General features: G+C 42.6%; 1 protein-coding gene across 2 annotated transcripts in view; it reads right to left on the bottom strand.

Annotated features, from left to right (window-relative positions):
• Positions 1–27,465, bottom strand: part of Poc1b (POC1 centriolar protein B) — a 108,780-nt gene that overhangs the window by 37,585 nt on the left and 43,730 nt on the right. For both annotated transcript variants that reach the window (XM_028783023.1, XM_028783024.1), the window contains 4 exons: positions 20,366–20,499; positions 17,232–17,300; positions 16,033–16,182; positions 5,670–5,750 (listed from right to left, as the gene is read on the bottom strand). In XM_028783023.1, coding sequence (XP_028638856.1) covers positions 5,670–5,750; positions 16,033–16,182; positions 17,232–17,300; positions 20,366–20,499 — 434 coding nt within the window. The remainder of the gene's footprint in view (positions 1–5,669; positions 5,751–16,032; positions 16,183–17,231; positions 17,301–20,365; positions 20,500–27,465) is intronic.

Below are 27,465 nucleotides of genomic sequence, written 5' to 3'. Positions count from 1 at the left end.
TGCAGAGCACCCAGACACCACAGAACCACCCAGACAGACACCGCAGAGCCACCCAGACAGACACCACAGAACCACCCAGACAGATACTGCAGAGCCACCCAGACGGTATTCGAAAACACACCAACTTGCCTGTTTACTATAAGCCAATAACATATCTGTTTTTAGAAATTATATGTGCTAAACTTACAAATCAAATGCAGTCTTATACGTTGTTGCAAAGTTTAAAAACCTAAAAAAGAACCTGACCTTCTCCAAATGATGCCAGTGAGTAAGCCTGCGGAAGTTAAAGCTAGTACAGGGAGAGAGAATGAAGGCTGGGTACCAGCGTCCCATGACTTACAGGTGCTCCTACATTATTCTTAAAAAATATCTATATTATCTGTGTGGATGCTTACTGTGCATGCAGAAGAGGGTGTGGGTACCCTGGAATGGGAGTTACAGATAGTGATTAGCGGTCAATGTGGGTGCTGGGAATTGAACTCGGGTACTTTGGAAGAGAAACCAGTGCTTTTTTTTTTTTTCTTTTTTCCCCCGAGACAGGGTTTCTCTGTGTAGCCCTGGCTGTCCTGGAACTCACTCTGTAGACCAGGCTGGCCTCGAACTCAGAAATCCGCCTACCTCTGTCTCCCAAGTGCTGGGATTACAGGCGTGCGCCACCACTGCCCGGCTGAAACCAGCACTCTTAACACGCTCTCCAGCCTGCATGTGCATTTTAAGCTGTCAAAGTTATACATTTTAGTTTAGAGACATTTGAATTTGCAGACACTGTGTTCTTTCAAATCTTTGCTTACATAAGCAGTTAGGAACTGAAATAACTCTGAACTAGTTACACAATGTTGTCTAGTAACCAGGATGTACTGTTGCCACAACACCCGTGGAAATATTCTGCATGCAAGTCTACTCTCCCTGTGTCCACAGATGTGTCAACACAACATTATTTTGTAGGTAGTATGCACCATATGGTTCATGAAAGTGGGCAGCCGTTCTCTTCCTTCAAATAGCCTGATGTAAAGATCTTTGCAAAAGAGAAACCAAATATGCGTTGCTGAGAAACGTGACTCTAAAAGACATTTAGCAAGGGCACTTCCCAAAGTCACAGAGAAAGCAGACAATTTCCTTCCCCTGATTGTAGAACCTAAGACAAGAAAACTACCATTATTTTTTTCTGTCCATGGCTCTTTGTCAAAATGAAGTTGAGCCAGAAGATATTCCCAACTGCCCCAAGATTATTCAGAGCTACACCTTACTGTCCCCTGGGAGAGGAGATAGGGAATCCCACAGCTGACATCCAATCTGTCAGGAAATCCTCTTGGCTCTGTGTTCAAAATATCTCCTGAAGCCTGCCATCTCTGACCTCCTCCCATGCTCCTGTCTGTGTCAAGCCACGGCTGCCTGAGGTCTGTTAGTTCCTTAGATTTCTAGGTCCTTCCCCCAGTGCCGCTGTGGCACTTACTCAGGCGGCACCTGCCATGTGACAGGTGTCTGGACCACATTCTTGAAGCCTCTTGCTACTGCCCAAAGTGTTTTTCTTCATTTTTGTAGCTTTTTGATCCACTATCCTAAAAAGTCTATGTTTTTAATCTGAGATTTGCCTGCTTCTCTGAGCGGGATGTAAAATGCAGCTTTTCTGGACAGGTTTTAATTTACTGCTTTCTTTTCATTTAAAGCTGAAAATGGGGAATAACACAGAGCAGTTCCTCAAGAAATATTTACTGAGGGACATGGATGAATATGAGAACGCATCCTTCCAGGATCTGGTCACATCTGCCACCTGTTGGTAAGGCGATGTAAAGGACCCAAATATGCCACCTGTGCAAGACAGTCACAAGTTTTAGGTCACCCACAGCTCCAAAGCTAGCTCAGGGAGGGAGGAACAAAGCAGGGACAGTATGTGAGCATGGGCGTGGGGGATGGGAGGCCGGATGCAGCAAGGAGAGAGATCTGAAGTAGTTTACTGTACATTTTATTATCATGGTATACATTTTCAAAAACTTTAAAGGAATATACTAAGCCTTGCTTTCTTACCTGAAATATTCCAGTTTAAACACAAACAACAATGACAAACCCTACCCATCTCTGCTCAGGCTAAGGGCAGATTTCTCTTGGAAAAGTCTTCTATTCTCCAGCTGACTGATCCTCTTTAGGAACACTGCCTTCACCAACATTTCCTTGACAATTCTCTTTACTTGACATGAGAACTCTCAAGCTGACATTTGTTCCCTCCACTGTTGTCTTACTTTCGCCTGCCCAGGGTGGGCGCTACTGAGCCACCTCAAGGGAGTGCCATGCAATGCTTCTCTGGGCGGCCTGCCTTTATTTTAGCTAATGGTTTAAAGAACTGCACATTTGGGGATTATTTTTTCCTATCATGTAACTTTAACTTCTCAGTTTATTACAAACAATTTGATCTGAAATGCTGTTTCTAACTCTAAAGAAAGGGATAATTATATTTATGCTATGTGTCGGGGTCAGGATAGCGATAAAGACATCGTCTCCACTCTTGGGAAAGAATCCAGTGTTTTGGCAACCCAGAGAACAACCGTGAGAGTGCTGACTTCAGTTTGTTCATCTACTTGTAGGACAAATGATAAAACTAATACATTAAAACATAAGGCCAAGTTATGGGTGGTGGTGCAAGCCATTAATCCCAGAACTTGTGAGGCAGAGGAAGAGGGATCTCTGAGTTAGAGGCCAGCCTTGTCTATGGAAGAGAGTTCCAGGACAGCCTGGAGCTATACACAAAAGCCTTGTCTCAAAAAAAAAAGCAAACAAAACCCACCAAACAACAGTAACAAAAAACCCAAACCTGACAACAATCCTTAAAACATAATTTACCTGAAGATAACAGGTTTTTTGTCTGCAAACGTGCGTGCGTGTATGTTTGTGTGTATGTGTGTGTGTGTGTGTGTAGCATATGTAGGTAAACATGGAAATCAGAGGTCAAATTTAGGAGTCATTTTCTGAAGCCATCCACTTTGTCTTTTGAGATCAGGTCTCTAACTGGCCTGGAACTTGCTAAGCAGGCTAGACTGTCTGGTCAGTGAGCCCCGAGGACCCTCATGTCTAGGCTCTCCTCAGCGCTAGGATTACTGTCTCTCACCATCACACCCAGCTTTAGTCACAGGATTTGGGAATTGAGATCCTCCTGCTTCCATGGCATGCATTTTACAGACAGTACTATCTCTTTAGTTCCAACCAACTTCTTCAGTTTTATTTTTATTTGAGGAGAGTGGCAAAGAGAATCTGGAACACCCTACCCTGTGTGACCATATCGTAGACGGTAAATGCTAAATGCCTATGTATAATCTTGCCCTATGCTAGCAATGGAACTCAGAGTTTCAAGCATGGTAGCCAAACCCCTGTTGCTGAGCTACATCCTAGCCACCTCTGATTCAAAATTTGATGGCAGAATCACGGTCTATTTCTATGAAAATATTAAGACTCAAACCAAAAGGAAAGATTCTTTAAAAAGCCAAAAAAAAAAAAAACCTATATAAGTGACTTGATATAATGAACATAAAGATTAAGGTATTTGAAAAGATAAACATTTTAAAACCATGTCTATATGATAGCCAATACTAACTTCTTGCAGAGAAACATTAGGGGGTGGGTACAACCAAGCTTTAAAAGTATAGATTGGTAACAATTGATTTTGATACCTAAATATTACATCAAAATTTCTGACAGGCATTAGACACAGAAGTGCAAGCCACAAAGATGTCAACTATTACACTGCATGCCTTAATTTCTTCTCTATAGTGAGACACTAGAGAATAGCTAAGACTCACTTTGGTATAGCTTCTAGGTGCTAGAAAAACTGCTATAGACACACCTTCCCAGCCCTTTGTCTTTTGCAGTCTTACTATACAATTCACGGTAGCCTCAAACTCAAAACCCTCCTGCCCCCGACTCCTGAACTCTAAATAAGAATGTGCCATGGTGTTTGGCATCGCTACTTTTAAAGTTAATTCCTTAGACTGTTTCTTGTAAAGTGAAGTTACTGACATTCAACTGGCTTTGTTACAAACAGGCAGTCTCACATTATTCAGGCTAGTGCTCCCCTCTTGTGGATGACTGACTGTTCTACTTAGTGCTCCCCTCTTGTAGATGACACTCCTTCATCAAAGTCCCACAAATGCCACATAGACTAGCTGACTCTGGTTCCTTTGGGTTATCTTCAAGGGAACAGGCCCACCTTCACAGCAAACTCTTGAGAATGCTTAGAGTCTTCAAGTCATGAGTCTTTTCTTTCTTTCTTTCTTTCTTTCTTTCTTTCTTTCTTTCTTTCTTTCTTTCTTTCTTCCTTCTTTTTTTCTTTTCTTCTTCTTTTTTTTAATGTGAGTACACTGTCACTCTCTTCAGACACACCAGAAGAGGGCATTGGATCCCATTACAGATGGTTGTGAACCACCATGTGGTTGCTGGGAATTGAACTCAGTACCCTTGGAAGAGAAGTCAGTGCTCTTAACTGATGAGCCGTCTCTTCAGCCTCAAGTCATGAGTCTTTGCAAAGCTTAAAGAGTACTGGCAGGGAGAGTGTGTCTCAAAAAGTAGAACAAAAACTCCGAGACAGTTTCCAGGGCAGGAGCACTAAAGTTTAGCCTGCTGGCTACGTCCCAAGCTACAGGATACAAAGTCAGCTCACTGGAGTATAGAAGGTCAGAGGCATGGGCTGTGTTAAATTCATTGAAGACTAACTACAGGGAGAGCACTGTGCCACGTTTTAGATAGCCAGTTAACGTTTAGTTAAGTTTAATTGGAAACGTCACTCATTCATGCAGAAGCGCTGCTGGGTTTTACAGGTGAGCATGGTAAGCGCACAGAGCAGCTCCACCACAGACTCCTGTCTTCCCTTTCATAACAAGCGCCTGCCTGCTGCCACCGGGCTCTTGTTACTGCATTTTCTTAGAGAAGAACGTTCTCTGCTGGGCACTAACGCTGAGAGGACACCTCATACCCGGAGAACTGGAGCACTTCCTGGGTACAGGCAGAATTCCTTTGCACTAGATTCTCTTCTCGGTATCTACTTGAGCCTATATGTCAGGCTGTGTTTCTTTAAAATTTTACCCACAATACTGAACTAAATGGACAGCTTAGCGCAGTGTTGTCAAAGGCAACGCTGTTCTTCCTGTTCTCAGAGCAGGGCTTGTGCTAATCATCAGGGTTACTGTGATTTGTGTAGCAGAGAGGGTAGACTCAGAGGGTAACAGGCTCAAGATGTTTCTGAAGCTTTCAGACGCTCAAAATATAAAATATACAGATAATTTTTATAAACAAAATTGTAAGTATTAGGGCTACTTTATTTTTCTGGATAATCGATCAAGAGAATAACAAAACAAAGCAGATGAACTGTCATTCTTAGAGCATTGAAGCTGAATCTGCTCGGTGACAGCAGTGTAGTACCCCAGGCCAGGGAGCAGAGGACAGGGGAGCAGGGACGGTGAATTCGACGACTGAGTTTAAGGTCTTCAAAGGTAAAACTGTTCTGGAAATGGTTGCTGCGCCCCCTGGTGGTTTTTTAGAAACCTAGACATGACTTTGTACACAACCTTGCTGAAATGTTAGGTCACCGAGCTCATGTTTTTTTTATCCCTGATTCTTACACTTTGTAAGGAAACAGACTGTAATAAATGGGTTAATACTGCTTAAGTTAAAGAAAAATAACTTACTGTGGTTGAATCAAAAGAAAGGACATCCACAACTGGGGGAGAAGAACTCTGCAAATCCATTACCTCAAGTTTTGGATTTATCTGTGTGCACACATAAAATAAGTTAATGTGACACCTTCTATCAAAAGGAACTAATACTATTTGTAAGAAAAACAAAGTATTTATAATATATTCTAAAAATAAAGCATATACTCATTGAAAAGGGCACAAATATTGGCGAAATATGAATTCACTAAACCTGCCAATATATACAATATTGACAATGTTGAACTTAAAGCAAGAAATGGTCATTTTTACAGTTTAAAAGCAACGTGATTCACCTACAGAGGACTATTAAAGCATAAAGACCCACCTCAAGAGATGCAGAAAATATCCTAGCCAGTTCATTAAAACAAGAAAAAGAAGTAAAATGTTAAGATGTAAGAATCAGAGAGGAAATAATAAACTTTCATTTAATAACACAGTGATTACCAATGGAGAGCTAAACAGAATCTACTCCTGAGTCCTCAGTCACACTAAGAGAACCGATAAGCACTGCTAGCTCCACTCAACACACAAACCCACGTGGATTTCAACATGAAGTTAAAACACGGACAGTATTAAAAGAGCATATGTAATACTATAAAACTGAAGAAAATCCACCAGGGATTCATGGGAAAGACTATGACTTCATTTACATGAAAGTTTCAAGTAAACAGAAAGTTGTATCATAGATGGTCTGGAAGCAGAATGACATGTAGGTGGGGAACAAACATAGTAAGATTCAGTGGCATCCGTCTATAGACAAGGATGATGGGCCATTTTAAAAACTGGCTAGGTATACAGGTCCTAGCTAAGAAGGGTCAGCAGGAGATAAGTGGAACCCCTCATGATGATCAAACAGTAAAACCAGCAAGAACAAACAACTAAGGTCATGATTCCAACCAGAGGTGGAGAACGGCATCTGAAAACCCGGAATAGCAAAAGCTGCAAGCAAGGGGACACGTGCCTGCGATCACAGCTGCTGGGGGAGAGCTGTGTCACTGTGAGGATTGCTATGGTGAAGGAAACAGGAAGGGGCAAGTATCTAAAATCTGTACACAAGCTTACATGGAAATGTAGAAAATAGAAATCCCATGAAAAAATCTACAGAAATGAAACCCTAATGGTTAACAGGTTTGCCTTCAAAAACTGCTATGAAGGTGCTCAGCAGCACCATTCACGAGGAAAAGTGAAAATGGAAAGAAACACGCTGCAAACACCGGAGCGCTCTGGACCGTCAGCATTGCGTGCCACACTTTGTAACCAACGGTAAGCTACACTGTGGATACTGCATGTGAGGTAACGTCACGGAGACACAACATGGCTCTGTACACCATATAAATGTGTCAGTTCACATAATATGCACATCTTGGGGTTTTTATATGAAATAAAAAGGCAAATTACAGAAAAGCATACTCAATACAACCCCATTTGCCCAAGACTTTTTGACCATTCAAAGCTAAGCAGTATTTAATTATAGATTTGAAAATACGCATGCAGTAAAATTACAGAGAAAAGGGAATGATTTCCCGGATTGAATGACCACCTCTGAGGGAAGTTATTTCTAAATTCGAAGGCCTCAAGGCAAACCAAATAAAAGGCAATCATCCTTAGTTCAAAGGAGAGAGCCAAAGAGAACCCAGCCGGCAGGACCAATGGAACAACGCTAGGTACACTCAGGGCCAGAAGAAAACTCTAGCTGACTGCTCAGCCGCAAAGGACTTAGAAAGAAACACAGGTTAACACAGCTTCTCAACACAAAAATAAAAATAAAATACACTTCAGAGAACAAGTCAGAGAGCCAGGGTAAGATATAGAGCCCACCCACATACTGGCCGAGCACAGCCATGGTGCAAATAAACAAATGCACAGGGACAGGAAAAAAAGACAGAAGCAGACCGGAGTTGACAACGGCCAAATTACAAAGAAATTCGGGGAAACCACGAGGCTGGAGTCTGAAGTGCTTTAGAGAGACTTGTTTGGGAGAGACACTGGACACTGCTCTAACTGTGGGCTGAGTGAGTCCCAAGCAAGAAGAGCAGATTGACTGATGGATTTAAAGCATTCAGGCTTGAGGGGCGCCACTGTAGTTATGATTATTAGATTTACATATTTGTATGTGTGAGTACATGCACACTTACCCATGGGATTGCACCATGGGACATGTGTGGAGGCTGAAGGACTATCTGTGAGATTTGGATCTTTCTTTCCACCATGTGGATCTCGGGGAGAGGACTCAGGTTGGCAGGCCGGGCTGCAGATGCCTTTGCCTGCTGAGGTAGCTTGCTGGCTTGGTTTTGTGTTTGGGGACTGATCTTGCAGTGGCTATGCACTACAAGCTGGCCTCACATGTGGTCCCCTTTTCTGTGACTCTCAAGTGTCACAGTGGGATTACAGGCACATGTGCCATCATGCTCAGTCCCCTCCCTAGCTGTCGCTTTAGAAATACATCTTAAAATTATTCAGCCCACTGTGTGACAGTGGAGGTGCCTGACTGTAAGACACAGTAAAGGGAGGATAGATTTGTGTATGAGAAGGATCAGGACAGCTGGCCCAGTTGGCCAACACTTCTTCCTTCCAGCAGAAAACCAACACCTTCCCTGTGAAGAGGAGACACCTCAGGCTTTTTATTTTTCAGTCTTAGGGAGGGGGCCAGAGAGACACGGTCGTCTTTTCTCTACTGCCACCTAGTGTTGGTATAAAGAAGCTCACCAATTTAGCTTTGCTCCTGAAACAGAAACTGCTCAGAGAGTTTAAGTCCTAAATGAGGAAAGAATGACCCCCTTCTGTAGTAAATCGCTGACTTTCTACAAGTTTGGAATTTATGTAACTAATAGTGTTTTACTACATGGGAGAACAATTGCTGCCCTGCCATCCAAGTGGCCTTGAGATGCAATGGATTGAGCTGGCTCTCATTACCTCAACAGGAGGGCCATGGAGAGTTGTGAATGAGAAGGCTGTATAGAAGGTCCCCCCTGGCCACACCCTGACCTAAGGGTCTCCATCATGGAGGAGCTCAAGGACACCCATACTAACACAGTCTGCAATGTTTCCCTAGACACTACATTCTCGAAGGGCAGGGAAGGAGCCCTTAAAGCTAGGACCTCCAGCACAGAGAGACGGCAGTGTCTGCTGACAGGGCCAGATGGGAACTCTTATTAAAACAGAAGCACTGCCATAGGTGGGCAGAGCTGCACAATGGGCCAGGGTGCCAGGGCTACATCTCGGGCACTGCTAGCTACGAGCTTCAGCCATCTACTCACCTCAATTCTCATGTGGATAAAGACATTGCTGATTTTCAGTGTTTGTAGCACTATCAAATAACTGACGTAAAGTCATGGAAAAATGCTGTATAAGCTTAGGTATTCTTATTACTATGATCAGTGTCATGTAAGCACCTCAAAACAATGTAAGTATGTAGTTCAGCTAGAATTAAAACATAGAATTGGTAGACTGGCAATTATATTTTCATCCTCAATGGTAATGTTCTTTAACCTTATTAGCAGATTAAGGTAAAATCATGATCTAAGATTTGAAGATTTCTATTCATTATGACAGAATTTTTACCAATTAATCATGGTCAGGCTATCATAAAATATTAAGGTATATAAAAGGATTGTTCTGTCCTGCTAAGTAACATAGAATTCCATACATAATTTATAGATGATGTTGCTATTCCAGTGGCCATTCTGAAGTTGAAAGCAATCAAGATAATTTTTCCATTAATGATTTTGACTTAGCTACTATCCCTGCTAATATTCTGTAAGTCTAGAATAACTATCTGATTCCCTAGTCTCAGAAGGATCTATCATGATCCCTTAGGAAGCTTTCTGGTTTTCCCACTGTTAGGGTTTCCATTGCTGTACAGACACACCATGACCAAGGCAACTCTTATAAAGGACAATATTTAACTGGGGCTGGCTTACTGGTTCTGAGGTTCAGTGCATTAATCATCATGGCAGGAAGCATGGCAGCATCCAGGCAGACATGGTGCTGGAAGAACTAAGAGTGCTACATTTTGTTCAAAAAGCAATCAGGAGAAGACTGGCTCACAGGCAGCTAGAAGGGTCACCCTCCACAGTGACACACTTCCTCCAACAAGGCCACACCTTCAAATAGTACAACTCTCTGGGCCAAGCATTTCAAGCCACCACATTCCACTCCCTGGCCCCCATACAACTGTTCAAACACTTGAGTCTATGAGGGCCATACCTATCTATAGCATAATGCAAAATACATTTCATCTAACTTCCAAAGTCCCATAGCTTATAGCAATCTCAACAATGGTAAAACTCCAAAGTTCCAAGTCTATCCTGATAGTTATCTAATCACTTAACTGCAATGCCCTATAAAGTCAAAATAAAAAGCTGATCACATACCTCCAGCATCACAGGACATACATTACCATCCCAAAACATCATAACTAACGAGGAAATACTGGACAAAAGCAAGACCAAAAGCTAACTGGGCAAAATCCATCTCTGCATCTCCATGTCCTATGTCAAAGGAGTCTTCAGATCTCCAACTCCTTTCAGCTTTGATGACTGCAACAAACTTCTTGGGATATTTCCACTCCAGGTTAGCAGCTTTCCTTGGCTTTCCTTTTTTTACTCCACAGCTCTGACATCTCTAACATTTTGTAATATCCAAGGCAACAATATCAACTTTACAGCTTCTTGTGCCAATGTCTGGGATCCACACATGATCTTCTGGGTTCCTCCAATGGGCTTGGGTCACTTTTCCAGCTCTGCCCTCTGTAGCACTCGAGGCTCTGGTTGACTCCACTCCACTGCTGCTGCTGTTCTTGGTGGTCATCCAATGGTACTGGCAAATCCAATATGCTGGGGTCTTCCACTGCAACTAGGCTTCACCAATAACCTCTTGTAGGCTGTCTTCACGGTGCCAAGCCTCAACTGCTTTGCATGATCCCATCAGTCCTGGGCTGTCAACTGCAACTGAGGCCGCACCTTCACCAATGGCCTTCCATGGCCTCTCACAGTGCCTAGCTTCAGTTGCTCTTCATCACCCCTTCATACCTTCAAAACCAGTACCACCTGGGTGACTCTTACACATTCCCAAGTCCAGCTGCAGCACGCGGTACAGCCCTGGCTATCTCTGGAACATAGCTTCTTTGTGCCTTCAGAAAACACTTCCCAGAATATTTCATCTCAGTGATGCTGGTTTCTTCTTACTCACTGCTAATTTCTTAGCTCCAGCTAACCAGCATCAATTGTCCCAGGAGTCCCTTCTATTCTGGACTCTAAAGCCAGAGCCACATGGCTGAAGCTGCCGAGTTCTACTGCTTTCTGGAGCTGGGACACAGCCTCCTTGTTCTAATACATCCTTCGTTGTCTAAGCTTATTTGTCCTGGAACTTGCTCTGTAAACTGACCTTGAGTTTAGAACTGCATGCCTCTGTCTCCTGAGTTCTAGGATTAAAGGTGTGTACTACACCAAGACCTACGCTTTTTCTACTTAGAACTTACTCTGTATCAAGCTGGCCTTGAACTCAGAGATCTGCTTGCCTCTGTCTCCTGGGATTAAACGTGTTTACCATCAGGCCTGGAACTAAGCTTTTCATGGCCACAGTTCCTCAAGATATGGATGAAAATCTTCAATTTCTGGATTGTAGTTCACTCTAGATTAAAAGTCCAAATGAAAACAATAACCAAGTAAACAATAAGCTTAGCTAGGTGGGATCTTGCCCCAAAGTCACCACCCCCTTAATCTGCTCATCACCTTGAACACAGGATGCAGCTCCATTGCACTTTCTGGTGCCCTTTATTACTTGAAATATACATTTTGTACTTTTCCTTTCTAAGCTTGCTATGCTTGATCAAAACACTCCTCGTAAGACTGAACCACCGGATAAAGTCTAAACTAGGCTTTTGAGACTTCCTTTGTCAATGCAATTAATCTGAATCTTCACTTTAGCTTCAGACAGACTCTTCAGACAAGAGCAAAGAACAGCCATGTTCTTCACCAAAATACCCCAAGAACAGTCTCTAGGCCACATACTAACATTCTTCTCCTTTGAGACCTCTTGAGCAAGGCCGCCACAGTTCAAATCACCCCCAACACCAATGTTGTCCATATTCCTTCTAGAATGGCAGATTAAACTTCACTTAAAACATTCCACCACTTTCCAAATCCAAAGTCCCAAGTCCACATTCCTCCAAATAAAAAATGGTCAGGCCTATTACAGCAACACTGCAGTCCCTGGCACCAATTTCTTAGTTAGGGTTTCCATTGCTCTAAAGAGACATGACCAAAGCAGCTCTTTATAAAGGGCAACATTTAACTGGGGCTGGCTTACTGGTTCAGAGGTTCAGTTCATTATCATCATGGCGGGAACATGGCAGCATCCAGGCAGGCATGGTGCTGGAGGAGAGTGACATCTTGTCCAAAGGCATCTGTTCACAGGCAGCTAGGAGGAAGGTCTCAAAGGCCACATCCACAGTGACACCCATCCTCTAACAAGGCCACACTTACCAACAAGGCAACACCTCTAAATACTGCCACTCCCTGGGCCAAGCATATTCAAACCACCACACCCTCCAAATATGCAAAGGAGAAGCAGACTGAACTACATAGGACAGCACCATTCAAATGTAATATGAATACCCTTTGAAGGGAAAGCATTTCTTTCCTGGAGCAGTACGATGTAGTTCTCTCCTGTGGCAGGCTGAAGAAGTTGACATAAACTACTACTATTAATGCAAATAGGCCAGAGGAAGACATCCGTGTAAAAACTTGGCCTTCCCAACAACATGGGAAGACAGTGTTTAACAGTAATGAGGCTGGAGGGTTTCAGCAATATGCCTGTCTGTAGACCAGGGAAGGGACACAGGAGGGGTGTTCACATAGCAAGGCTTCTCTGCTCCATGTCTTTTTCTCGTGGCTTCCTCTGGTGGATTCTCTGAACAATCTGGCTGCCATCCCTCTATTCATGTAAGGATTAGTAATTTATACATCTGGTTGGCAGTAGCAGAGATCTGAGGCTCTAATGGGTTTTGTAACTTCCTACAAATAAAACAGTTGAGGCTAGCAAGCCAGTGGGCTTCACAAAGGAAAAACAATTTCATGCAGAAGGTTAAGAAAATATAGAAAGATATAATTCATAAGGAGTCTATACTGCCCTAAACTCAAATCAAACAATCATGGCTACTGCAGAAAGAAGAGAAATGACTTCAACCCTATTTGTTAAAAAGAAATAATGTTATATTTAAAAAAAAATTCTGAACACAGACTGTTTTCAATTTTAAAGCATTTCTGAAGTAATGGAAGTGCACCTTCCTAAAGCTTTGAAGAAGAATTATTTTAAAGCATAACTTATCATAAGTGAGCACAGTATTTCTCTCCTAATCTATATCACATCTATGTGACAGTTTTAGTTTTAAATGAAGCAGTTTTCTCTTCCTTCAAGGGATCTATATTCATTAACGTGAAGACTTTAAAAATAACTTGGTATCAATGATTTTTTTATAATGCTAAAATATACTTTGTACAAAAAACATTACATTTTGCTTTATTGTGATCTGATTTTTAAAATGAGATGATTGGGAGTTTGTATGCAGAATCCTTTTACTTCTCTGGCTCAGCATCTGGAAGTATTTTCCAAAGTCAGTCATACTAGACAGTTAATTCAAACAGCTATGAGTGCCTACAGGTGATTTAAACTAGCACCCAAGGTCAACTTCCTCGGGGCCACACAAAAGGTTCAGGCACATTCTCTGAATTACGTGCAGCACAACTGCCCTCTAGTTCCATGACGGAAAGGCAGCTTTTAATAGAAATGTAGGTGCACATGTGAAAAGTACAGCCGAGAGTGTCTTTGCGCAGCCTGGGTCATCCTGACCGAACCACACAAAGGAGCTGGTTTCAGGGCTCTCAGCTAAAGAGTCAGAGCAAGCTATTCATTCAACTTGTTGACATTTTAAAGTCTAGCTCTCTAAAATGGACCGCAGCTGATAGTAAATCATAGAGGAAATAGCTTGAGTCTCTGGGCCTGGACAGCACCATGCCAGGAAAATACCACTCGACTGGGAGTCAGGTAGATGACAGGGCGTGGGGCAGGGGGGTGGGAGGGGCAGGGGGTGAGGGTGTTCTTCACACTGATCAATCCCAGCTAAGTCATAGAAATGCTAAAGTAAAAATCAACAAACTACTTTGGTAGTACAAGAAAAGGACAGTCAAGAAAAAATTTTATATATATATATATATATATATATATATATATATATTTACTTTGCATGAATATATGATCATAAAAGGTCAACAAATACACTTAACAATCATAACAACTGAGGAAAAAAACCTTTTTTCTTGGGCTGGAGACATGGCTCAGTGGTTAAGAGCCCTGGTTGCTCTTCCAGAGGACCTGGGTTTGATTCCCAGTGCCCATACTCTGGCTCACAACCATTTGTAACTCTAGTCACAAGGGATGGGACACCCTCTTCTGGCTTCTAAGGTCACTGAATGGTGCACAGACATGCATGCAGGCAAAGCACCAGACATATGAAATAACAACTTTTAAAAATATTCTTTTGTTCAGAGAATGAAAGGCTAGATGAGGGCTAGGAATGAAGCCCTGCTGTGGATCACTGTAGCATGTAGGAGGCCTGGGGCTGGGTCCCCAGCATCAAACACATGCACACTCATGTACACACTCACAACATAATGGCATGGTAAGCATGAACATGTAATGAAGCATAGTGGTTTACTACTCCAGTGATTATCTCAAAGGATAAAAATTACAAAAAAATAATTGAAATCAATGCTACTAACAAGAAACAACAGTAGAGATCCCCAAATATAGCTGGATTAGACACAAAATTTAAGACACAATCTTCTAGGTGTGGTGGTGAACCCATGTAAGACCCAGCACTTGGGCTAAGGAGTTTTTGAGATCAGTTTGAGTTAGTACTGAGAGCCCTTCTTCAAAACTAGCAAAGAAAGCGGAACATGCAGAGCATAAGGTATGTATGTTTCAAGCGACAGGAGGAGAAAGGCCTGAGAAAGACTGAGAGTAATGACATCAAAGCCAAGGAAGTGGCAGAGGTGGGGAGGTGGGGTGGACTGGGAGTGACGTGGGCTAGGTGCCCTGTGTTCGGGTGGCTGTGCTGGTGGCAGAAGCCTGTTACCTGAGCACTTGACAAGCAGTGGCAGGCAGATTAGGAGTTCAAAGTCATCCTCTGAAACACAGTGAGTTTAAGACCAATCTAAGTACATGAGACCTCGTCACAAATAAAACAAAATGAGAAAATAGAATGATTGAGATGTAAAATGAATAAATAATGGGGAAAAAAGAAAAAGAAGAAAGCAAAATACATACTCTAAGATCAAAGCTCTGCACTGACAAAAAAAGCAGATTCAACTAAGCAGGAACATAGTGATTTATGATATCAGCTCTTGGAACAGAAGCAGACTTAAGAAGAATCATGCGAGGTAGACTAAGAGCCTAACATGAGCTAAGGACTCAGCAAAATGAATTTTTCTTTGAAGGGAGAAAACTTAAGACTGAAATAAGGAAATTAATCAAAAAAGGCCTTCCATTTGATGGATAATTATAAAAGGACTCCAATAGTGGCTCGTGCGTGTAATCCTCGTACTTGGGAAACTGAGGCAGGAGGAGTGTTGTTGAATTCAAGGCCAGTGTACTATATAAAGTGAGACTCCAACAAACCACTCCTAGAAAGATGAACTACTAAAAAATTATTCATTTAGGCATATATGTGCATGCGTGCCTGCCTGCCTGCCTGCCTGTGTTTGTGCGTGTGCATGAGTGCATTTAGGTCAGAGGACACTGTGGGGCAGTAAGTTCTCTCTTTCCACCATGTGGGATCCAGGGACTGAACGTCGATCATGTCAGGCTTAGTGTGGCAAGTGCCTTTACCCGGTGGGCCATCTTGCAGGCCTGTAAAGGTAACTGTATACATGGCTTGTTTGCCTAGAAAAGGTCTCTGGAAACCTGTTTCAATCGTTGTTATGACAACATTTGCCTTTTGGTTCCAATCTCATGGGGTCATCAAACAGTCTCCCCAAAGTGACCCGCTAGCAAGTCAACTCACTCTGCAGCCTCGGATTTAAGTTCTCATGTCTATTACTGCCAACATACTTCTAGCTCTATCTCCAAGCTGTCTAGAAGGGAATCTAAATGACAGTCACATCAGTACACACTACTGTACACCTACAGCTTTATTCTATAGGTAGAAATAACAGACTGTCTCTAAGTGTTGCCATTTGGGTCTGGGTTCTATATACATCAGTGTAATTTTAAGCACGGGGCTCACTAACAGCCCCACAACGACCATAAGAATATAGGATTCATGCATACAACATACTTCAATAGTCTCCTTTTTATCTTCATGGGAATGTGGTGATCGTGGGTAGATGTCAAGAAGGTGTGGGGAGGCCTCAAAATGCAGTCTTTTGAGGTTTCTTTTAGGATCTTTATAGTGCAGTTGAGTGAAGTTGGTCCTCCATATCAAGACCTGCAGAGTCAAGAGAGTCCAAGTTACTGACTTGCATATGCAAACAACAGAACTGACCCTTTTTTTTTTTTTTTTAGTTTTTCGAGCCAGGGTTTCTCTGTGTAGCCCTGGCTGTCCTGGAACTCACTCTGTAGACCAGGCTAGCCTCGAACTCTCGAACTCAGAAATCCGCCTGCCTCTGCCTCCCAAGTGCTGGGATTAAAGGCGTGCGCGACCACTGCCCGGCCAGAACTGACTTTTAAAAAACCAAAATCCGGAACTTCCCTGAACAGTCAGCATGGCTGTGTGTGTAGAGACACACACGCCTGTCACTCTCGCCACTATTTCAAGCATGGCAGGGAGACTTAGCATTCTGAACAGCCTTTATGCCTGACTTAAAATTCCTATTTTGAGCTAGATGCGGGAGGACATGCACTTGGGAGGCAGAGGCAGGTGGGACATTGCATGTTTGAAGCCAGCCTAGTCTGCATAGTGACTTGCAGGCCAGTCAGTGATACACAGTGAGCTCCTGACTCAAAATATCCTCCAAACCCAAGCCCAAACTAAACCAAACACCCGAAAGTTCTTATTAGGTACTATTTTATAAACTCAAATATTTCTCCCTGCTTCTCACCAAAGCCACACACTATGCTTTTGACTTGACCATTCATTTTATTTAATAACCTGGCTATGAGCGACTTTTGGTCATCTCATGTAAACACAGATTTGCCTCAGTAGGCTCAATATTTGAGGAAACCAGATGTACAAACAAACTCTTAGGCACTAACTCAGGTAAAAGGACAGCGAAACTGGGCATTCAGTGTCAACTAAATGTAGTATTTAGTATAAAATACAGCAAGAGAAAATCTTTGTGGAATTCTTAAAACTATTCTAGTTCTTAAAACTATTCAACTAGAACTGTGAAAACAAACCCATCACTAAGTTAACATAAAAAACCCATCAGTAATCATTTCAACATATACAAACAAGCTATCAACCAGCGTCTCAGTAAGGCCAAAAGCCTTCTTTACATAAATCAGGTCTTGCAATCCAATCAAAGGTGTACTAACCTGCGCATCTGCACCGCCTGAAGTAAACAGCTCTCCATCCTTTGAAAATGAAACAGTAAAGACAGGTCCCTAAGACATGAGGGAGGTAAAGAGAAAAGTATTGAGAACTGCTTCCTCGGGGCCGACAGGACTGGGTGCTGCATCTGCTACCTATGCTGTGACTAGTGTCTAGTGGACACGCCCAGTGGCTAACAAGGAACAGTAGCTGAGAATTAATGGAGAGCCAACCCAGGTATGAGAGAAGGCAAACAAAAGAAGGAATGGCCCTTTTACCCTTTTAAGGAAAGTCTGCTCAGGGGTAAGCTGGTAAGAGTTTATTAAACATCTCTAGCTTCCTGCCCGGTTTTTTAACTAATTACTAATATTAACTGAACAATAAACATGGCACCGAGGCTATACAAATACAGGTCATTTGCTGCCATAACAGGCTCCATGGAGAGTTCTTCTAAAATAGGCCACAGGGAGCCAGGACACAGGAGGAGAGCTGTGAGTAAAAAGACCAGCATTGCAACCATGGGGGTGAGCAACTGGGATACCACAGAATAGCTGCAGGGCTGTGCAGAAGTTACTGACGTTCTCTGAGAGATAAAGACATTTAAAACGAACAATCCCTGAAAAGTTGGATATCCGTACTTTGTATGGGATCAGGGTACATAACCTCTCAGTCCACCAAGATACAAGAAATTATTTCTCGTCTTGAAATAGTAATATTTGTTTATTTTTAAGATGGATATACAAAGTTTTGGAGAAAACGTTTTGCTTTATTCAAGCAGACCTTGTGTTATGCTTTGAATGTGAAATGCCTCCACTGGCTTTTCTCTTTGAACACTTCACCCCTAGTTGGTAGTGCTTTCTGGAAGGCATGGGACTTCTTTTTTTTTTTTTTTTTTTTTTTAAAGATTTATTTATTTTATTATATATGAATACACTGTAGCTGTCTTCAGACACACCAGAAGAGGGCATCAGATCTCATTACAGATGGTTGTGAGTTGCTGGGATTTGAACTCAGATCCTCTGGAAGTGCAGTCAGTGCTCTTAACCACTGAGCCATCTCTCCAGCCCAAAACTTTTTTTTTGTTTTTTTTTTTTTTGAGACAGGGTTTCTCTCTGTGTCCTGGAAGTCACTCTGTAGACCAGGCTGGCCTCGAACTCAGAAATCTGCCTGCCTCTGCCTCCCAAGTGCTGGGATTAAAGGCGTGCGCCACCGCTGCCCGGGCATGGGACTTCTTGATTGGAGGCTTTCTGGAGGATTTACCTCACTATGCATGTGTTTCAGATTTATAACTTGGTCCCACTGCGGGTTCTCTCTCCTCCCTTCTCTCTCTCTTTCCTTTCTCTGTCTCTTGTCTGTCTCTCTCTGGGTCTGTGTTACTCTCTTCATCTCCCTCCCTTCCTCCCTCCTTCCCTCCCCCTCTTCTTCTTCCTCCTCTTCCTCCTCCTCCTCTCTCCTCTCTCCCTTTCCCTCTCCCTCTACCCCCCACCTTTCTCTCTCTCTTCCTGCTTCAACACAACCAATGCCTTGTTGCTGGCCTCCTGCTCATGCTCCATTGTAGGAGGAGCTAAGGTGGGAGGAGTTAGGAGAGGAAGAGGAAAAGGAAGAGGAGGAGCTCGGAGAGGAGAGGAGAGAGATCAGAGATGTAAGAGGATGGAAAGCCACGCAGGTATGGAGAGCAGTGCAGGCAACTACTTTTATTTAGGTTAGCTAATTGGGAAACAACTCTCTTTGTATGGGCATATGGTTATTGAGCTTTACCAAATATATAAGTCTTTGATTAATCTTTAAGCATTAGAGTCTCATCTTTCTACTGGTCCCGCATGGATGGTGGGATGGTCTGGGCAATGCCCTGCCTTTCGGAGACAGCATGGAAGATTGGCAGAGCCATCTCCCAAGCTGGCGTCTCCTGGGTGGCAGGGCTGGTGTTTCTAGCTGGCCATTTCTAGCTGCAGAGCACACGTGGCCTCTGGCAGAGAAACATGGCGGCTGGGCTAAGCAGAGCTGCTGCAGCTTAGATAGTTGGTTTGATCACTGGCGGCTGATTTTAAAATAATTACTTCAACACTCCATGACTTCCCTACCATGGTAGACTGAGCCCCTTCTGGAACTGTAATGGAAATAAGCCCTATCTCTCAATGGCTGCTTGTCAGGGTTTCTCATCACAGCAAACGTAACCGGGACACCCTGTTACAGACTTAGCTTGTAGCTCCATAAGCATCTTTACCTCTAGATGAGTGATCTATGTACAGTATTTTTCTAAGTGCTGCTAACGTTTTTCCTACATGTTGCTCTACCCTTTTCCTGATTATATAGTATGACTTGATATCTATCTCAGGCCTTGGCCATTGTTAGTGATCGTATTCATTTGACCTAAACCTAGGTGTCTGCGCGGGACTGAGCTGGTTGCGTTTCACCCTAGCCCTGCGGTAGAACAAGCAGAACAGACAGGCACAAAGACTACAAATCCCATTCTATTTTGAGATAAGAAGAGCTGAACTCCCCTAAAAGAAATTTCCCAGTGGCACCTAAGGCATAAGAAGAGAATTTTTTTTCTAAAAAGTTTACAAGTTTGAACCTTTACCCACAAGAGAAGAGTTTACAGACTTAAAATGTACCAATTTCCTTTCCCTTAGTTCTAAGCCCATGAAAAATAAGACAAAAAAAAAAGTAACCAAACTATCCTCTTTCTTTCCAGTAAGTTTGCTAAAACAGAATATGGCTTATCTGGAAGGGAAATGAGTGTCCTAGAAATAATATTGGAATGAGCCAGGTGCAATGGCCTCGGTACAGGTAACACTGGGTGAATCTCTGCACAAGAATTACCAGAAAAAAACCCAGCATAGGTATGAGGGGAAAAATAAGAAGTAAGTATCCACCTCCATGCAAGCAACTTAGTCTGTACTGAGACTGCAATAGTATTTTCTTACTGAATAGCTAAAGTCACTGGTCTTGAAGAGTTACAATACATAATATTTTTAAGAATTGCTTCTAGAGGTTAGAAACTTGGAAGTAAAAACAATCAAATTGCAGGAGTAGCAGCAAATGTACATTACTACTAAAAGATAACAAAGACATACAATAAATGAGCTGAATGTTAATGTGTGTCTCAATTAGGAAACAGAAACCTCAATATTGATACCGTATGTCCTTGAAGTGTGTATATGAGTCTTCCCTCTACGAGATCCAGAATCTTAACTGTTCCATCAGAAGAGGCAGTGACCAGGCTGTTACCCGAAGGATGGAAGGACAAACAGTTCACACCACAGCTGTGAACTAATTTATAGAAAATAAACACAAAATCAGAAAACGATGGCTTCTTTATGTCAAGGGACCTTTAACATAACTATAATTTGACATAATTGGCCATCTTTATGACCCCATTAATTTTTTTCAGAGAGTAATTCTTAAGTTCCAGCACGTCCTTTTCTTTGTCGGCAGCATTACCATGAAAACAAGAATCAGTCAGAGGTAGTATCTTCCCTAGCAGCAAAGTCAGTATGGTTCACCAAAGCAAGTTACGGATTCTGACGTCACATGGCATGAAGCTTTCAGTTAATGAGATGGAATTCAGCAATTCAAATGCGTCACACAGAGAGAATCTTACTGGGCACACAGCTATAAAGTTTTGGGCTATATTACCAAAATAATAATAGATTATTATTATCAGCTCATATAAGCTCTTAAATCTAGCCGTAAATTAAATTTAAAGAGCAACTGGATTAAGGAATGTCAAGTGTGGAGGCCTGTGTGAAGGACTCACTTCCTTCCAGTAGGAGGCAGTACAGCGCAATGGTTAAATGAGTCTGTGTTTGTACACTACATTGTCCCAAAGTCTTAATTGGTTCTGTCGATTGTCTTATCTTTAAAATGAAAGAACTAATGATACCTATTAGGAATAGTGTATGGATTTACTAATTTATTTGTTACACGGAAATCATGGAATACATGGAAGAAGTGATTGATATTATTTTCATGTGCAACAATGTAGTTTGAATATATAGCTAATATAAACCAAGAAAACCACTCCCATCTCTTTCAGCTTTCACACCCCACACGGAAGGAAGGAAGCTGTTTCCTCCACGTCAGTTACTCCTCTCCGTTTGGGCTGACATTAACTTCTGATTCTCACGTAGTGCAGACTCTCACATAGTGCAAACACCCACAGTAACTCTGTTTTACAGTCCTCGAGTCAGCTCTGAAGTCCCTTTAAAAATTCGAGTGGGGTGGGGGGCATGACCCGGACCCCTTTATCTATTCCTCTTCCCAGCGTGGTCACACTGAATAAATCTCATTCAGCTTTTAGCATTCTTCCTTTCTTTAATTGGGGATGTGTGGCCAGGCTGAGCTCTTAGGAGCTGCCAGGGCTAAAATTTTTACCCTAAAATCTCTCGTTACAACTTTGTCAGGCTGAACCAGGATCAAAGACGCCTTTTTGGCATCAGCCATTCAGACAAGCCAAGCCTGGATGGAGAAGAGAGCCTGGGGGTTCTACACAGCCACTGAAATCACTTTTATTCCAGGAACTTGTCTTACCTCTCCACTTTGGCTGTGTTTGCTGCTTTCTGCTTAGATTTGGTGAGGTGGAGAAAGGAGTGCTTGGCCTCTTCAGGCCCTCAATGCCAAGCCTTAAGCTCTTCCAGTCAGTGTGCCTAAGCCCTGCCCTTTCTTTTCTCTCTCAGTTTGGAGACTCCTTTGAGTTCTCTGAGTTCTTTTTGGACTAGTTTAACTTCTGATGTTCCTTGTCTTCTGAGCCACTGCGGAGTCTTGAAACCTTTTGGGGATTTGTCAGTATGACAGGGGTGGCTGAGTTCTTTACTTGTAGGAAACAGATACAAGCTATGCAGAGAAGCAGCAGAGTTTGGGATATCTCACTGTAGTTTGTATAGCGACGGCATATAAACTTTGTGCTATCTTGGAACTCTTAGGGGGTATTCTCATTTGTCTTTTGTAACTTTTGGTGGTTTGCCTAAGATTGCACAATGAACCGTGTAAACTGTTATCTTCGCTCTATATTAGAGTCTAAGATAATTGGCTCGATGGACAGTTATTGTAACAGTACAGTTAGAAATGGATTGAATGGAAGAGACGTTCTCCCTCTGGCCTGCTTTGGGGGATCAGAGACTTAATGAGGTGTCAGGTCATATGCTGTCCTGAGGTCTCATAGGGAACCACAAAGCCAATTCTTTGCTTGGAAGGACCCCAATAGTACAACCGAGAGGTGCTCACCCTTAACTACTCTTTGGGGTTGGGGCTTTCTGACACATGTCAAAGGGGACAACTAGCTCACTGATGACACTCTCGGGAAGAGTCAGTATTAAACATTACATCTTACTAGTCCAAAACTTTTGCTTAGTATCCACCCTTGCTTTGGCTATCCAGATGGGCCTCCAGTCAAATGACTATTAAGAAAACAGTGACCAAACTTCATCTGATTTTGGGTTCCTGAATATGAGTAGCAAGACTATGGCCACTTCATATCCGACACCAAACCAAAACAAAAAGACCACACACACTATGGGTGTGGGGGTGATGTCCTTTCCCTCCCACTTGCACCTGTAGTATCCAGGAGAGTTGGCCCTGACTCCTCACTGGCTGTAGAACTGGGAGAGCGGACCCTGCACCTTGCCTGGGCAACACAGTGGAGCTGGTCCTGACGGTGAAGGCACGAGGAGCCAGCCACGAGGGTGTGAAATCGTGAGAGCTGCCCCTCGCAGGCTGCAGCACTTGGGCGAGTAAGCCCTGAACGTTGACTGGGCAGCACAGTGGAGCTGGCTCTGGAAGTGTGGGTATGGGTGAGCCTGCCTCCTGTCAGCAGCAGCACTGGGTGGCCTAGCCGGAGCAGTGCTGGAGAGGTAGCCCTTGTGGTGTGGATGAGGGAGAGCTGTTGGGCTGACCAGCTCAGCAGCCACTCAGGCACAGATCTAGGCTCTGAACTGGCCTACCCTAAAATATACACATCTTTGAATGGTGGAGACCTGTGAAGGGGCCAGTCCTGCTGTTCCGAAGCTGCAGGATCGTCATGACACTGGGCGACAATGAGGTAACTGGGAGGAGTCCTGATGAGGAACCAATATTGATGGTGTCACAGAAGCCAGAAATCTCAAAGCAGACCAATGACTCACTGCAGTGAACATCTGCAAGTGAAGCTGTGTGGACAGAGGGATATTCTGTGAGACACACTGGGACACACTACAGCTTCCATGATGAGATGCTTTCTATGCTTTGTTGTTGTTGTTTTTTGGTTTTTATTTTGGGGAGGAAGCTGCAAAGGGTGGATATGAAGGGGGGGGGAGATGAGTGTGACCAGCGTGCATGATGTGACACAAAGAATCAATACACAGTTACTAAAAGAAAAAAAAAGGTCACACGCTAAAACTGCCAATGTACACAGAAATAGATGAAGATTGCTTTCTTCCTGAATCTTTGTTGAGAAAAGACTATTAAGAGTTAAAATGTTGGGCCGGGCGGTGGTGGCGCATGCCTTTAATCCCAGCACTTGGGAGGCAGAGGCAGGTGGATTTCTGAGTTTGAGGCCAGCCTGGTCTACCAGGACCAGGACAGCCAGGGCTATACAGAGAAACCCTGTCTCGAAAAACCAAAAAATAAAAAATAAAAATAAAAAATGGAATTCTATATCCAGGAAATACAAAAGAATTTAACTCATATCAATAAAAAAAGAACTATTAAAGACATAGGTATTTTACTCTATTAAGAACTAATTTTTTGGACTGGAAATGTGGTAGAGTTACGGCTCTCAGTTTAATTCTTAGTACCAAGAAAATCCAGTTACCTAACTTTGAAGAGCACTGGAAAAGGTGTTTCAAAATATAAATTTATCTAAAGGATTCCCTAAGGTCAAAAGTTAATGTACTGTTGAAAGAATAGAACCAAATCCACTGAATCGATAGCAGTAAGACTTAAAAACAAAACAGAACTATTGTTCTGCTCTTAGTAACGTTTAAAAGAAAGAACTGGAATAGAGGACAAAGATGCTCTCGTTCAGATCACTGGGCTTTCTGCTGAACACTTAAACGGTCTTAGCAAACTCAAGGTTCAAGTAAGAGGTACAGTTAAAGCCCTCAATGTGATTGCTTTACAAATTTCTATTTAAAAGCAATCCTGTTACACTTAGTACCTTATATGTCTGTGTCTGGAAGTGGAGAGGGTACAGGTTAGAATTTCATCAACATATTATATGAAAACTGCAGACTTAAAAATATGCAAAGTGACCAATACCTGTTCCTTTAAATAACAATCTGTTTGGCTTGAGCAAGTAAGCATTTTTTTTCTTTGATTAGATGCACATTGACATCAGAAGGTAAGTCTACGTGTGTTATCAGCACTGGGCCTTACATTTGTAAGCAATCTAAAATTTTGCTTTTTGCCTAAAGATTTTACTAAATCAAGAATTTCAACTTTTTGCTTCAAAAGTAGAAGAGAAACTTATATTCATGAAATGGGTAGCTGTTGTTCTAGTGGTTATGGGCTCCTTGGTATGTAGAATATGTTTATGTTCCTTGAATACATAAGCTTCCTAAACTTTTTGTTTTGTTTTGTTGAGCCAGGGTTACTCTGGATAGTCCTGGAACAGGCTCTGTAGATGAAGCTGGCCTTGAACTCACAGAGATCTGTCTGCCTCTGCCTCTGCCTCTGCCTCCCAACTGGTGGGATCAAAGGTGTGCACCACCCTCAGGCTTAGAATATCAATCTTAAGAGGACACTGTTAAGTTGAACTGTGTGTGTGTGGTCTCTAGGTGAGTACGGCAGGCCAGAGGTTGACGTCAAATGGCCAGTCTTCCTTTACCACTCTCCATGTTAGCTTTTGAAAGACAATTTTCCTCTGAACTGTGGTGTGTCATTTTGGCTAGACTGCTTAGTCACCAAGAGGCTGGGTTCTCCATCTCTGCCCATACAGAACTATGTGTGTTGCTGCACGTGGCTTTATGAGTTGTGGGGATCTGAACTCAGGTCCTCAGGCAATCCACTGAGCCATCTCCGCCATCCCTTCTAAAACGGTTAGCGATACAGTTCTTCCCAGGCTTGTATTCACGAGTTCCCAATTGCATCTTGCCTATCATTTCTATGCAAAGCCGACTAGAATGGCTCACACTGTATCTGTCAGGCAGTGGAGTAATTCCTACTAATGCCCTAGTAATGAAGAGCACAGACGATGGGCACTTCAGGGACACATCTCCAAGCAAGCCCATCTACTTTAGTTAGAAAACTTCTGTTTGCCGGGCGGTGGTGGCGCACGCCTTTAATCCCAGCACTTGGGAGGCAGAGGCAGGCGGATTTCTGAGTTCGAGAGTTCGAGGCTAGCCTGGTCTACAGAGTGAGTTCCAGGACAGCCAGGGCTACACAGAGAAACCCTGGCTCGAAAAACCAAAAAAAAAAAAAAAAAAGAAAGAAAAAAGAAAAAAAGAAAAAAAAAGAAAACTTCTGTTTATCCCTAAAAGAAAAAAATTACTTGTGTGTATGTATTTTTTAGGGCTGACTACTGGCATTAGACAATCAGTTGGTGTGCTCTTTCCTGGGGGAGACTATTTCTTCCGCTCTCGAATTCCTTATTGCCTGAAGTTCTTTGTGTAGCTTTCCTTCATGTCAGGGTGTCTGTTGGAGTCATATTTGTTCAGGTCGTGTTTAGGCTGCCATGTTGGTGAGATTCATGGGAAGTTTCCAGGAGACACAATCTCACAGCAAACTCCCCGATCCTGAGAGTCTGAATCTTTCCACTCCCTCGTCTGCAGTGTTCCCTGAGCCTTAGGAGAGGAGTTGTGTTGTATACGTACAGGTAACATTATACAGACTGAGCAGGTTGTGTTTATAATTTAGGAACAAACACACAAGTCATGGATTTAAAAGACGGAAAGAGTGGGGTGGGGTGGCAATTTCATGGAAAAGTTTGGGCTTGGAGGCAGGGAAGGGAAGGGGAAATTAATGTAACTTTATTATAATCTCAAAAAATGATTTATAGAACAGACAAAATTAAATGGAACTTGTATATAAGAGTAGCCTGTAATGGATAAACTACACCATTGTTTCAATGGAAACAAACGTAAATGTATTTCTGAGAGGAGAATTAGGGTGCCTGGATGACCATAATGCTATCAATCAAGATACTGAATGCAATGAAATTATTAAGGCCATTTTGGCAGTTTTTGACTCCCTTTTTTATAAAAAGATTTATTTATTTATTTATTCATTTATTTATCTATGTGTAAAGTGTTATACTTGTATGCATGTGAGGGGCAGGATGTCAGACTCGGATACTAGGTCCACTGGGATCTAGTTTTGATGCCATGTGGGTGTTGGGACCTGGACCCAGGTCCTCCAGAAGATCAGCAAGTGCTCTTAACCACTGAGCCATGGCTCCAGCCTCAGTTTTTCAGCTTCTTTTTTTTTTTTTTTTTTTTTCGAGACAGGGTTTCTCTGTGTAGCCCTGGCTGTCCTGGAACTCACTCGGTAGACCAGGCTGGCCTCGAACTCAGAAATCTACCTGTCTCTGCCTCCCAAGTGCTGGGATTAAAGGCGTGCACCACCACTGCCCGGCAGTTTTTCAGCTTCTTGAGGAATTCTAAATATGCATGTTCTAAGACTTTTGGTTCCCTCAGTTTTGATCCTTGCCCAGTGCACTTAGAATCAAACTCAAGAAAAATAACCCCAATGTGTACTTATTTTTGAATTCTATATCTCTTTAAATATTTACTCTTGTTGGTAGTGATTTAGATTTTCCTTGTAAGTTCTTTGATTGTTATCTGATAATATTTTGCATAAATACAATTTTTAATAAAATGCCTTAAGCAATTTCAAGATACTAGGATATCACCCACAGGACAGATAGAATAAAACTTAAGAATGTGTTCCACCTAATGATCTTCTATGCTTGAATCTGTCCCCAAAGAGGAAGGGTGACATTTAGAGAGTCTTCTTGATACTGGCTCCTTGTCATATGCCATCTTTCCTCTCTCACCTGAAACAGGGTCAGATCAGATCAATGGGGACAGCTCTCATTCCAGTGACTAGGGACAGTTAAGACCAATTACTAAACGATTACTCAGTTATGCCTTCAGAGAAAGTGGTTCATAGACAAAGGGGGATGTCTTCAGAGTCAAAAGAAAGTTATGACAAGCATGGTGGTACATACTTATAGTCCTAGCACTGGGGATGGCAAAGCAGGAGGGTCATGGTTGGGGCTAGCCTGGACTATACACAAAGACCTCTCAACGTAAGCAACCAAAA

Source organism: Grammomys surdaster, unplaced genomic scaffold (genome assembly GCF_004785775.1).
Source record: "Grammomys surdaster isolate TR1022 unplaced genomic scaffold, NIH_TR_1.0 958, whole genome shotgun sequence".
NCBI classification, from domain to species: Eukaryota; Metazoa; Chordata; class Mammalia; order Rodentia; family Muridae; genus Grammomys; species Grammomys surdaster.
The sequence above is the reverse complement of the archived record's forward strand: the minus strand, read 5'-3'. Positions and strand labels throughout refer to the sequence as shown.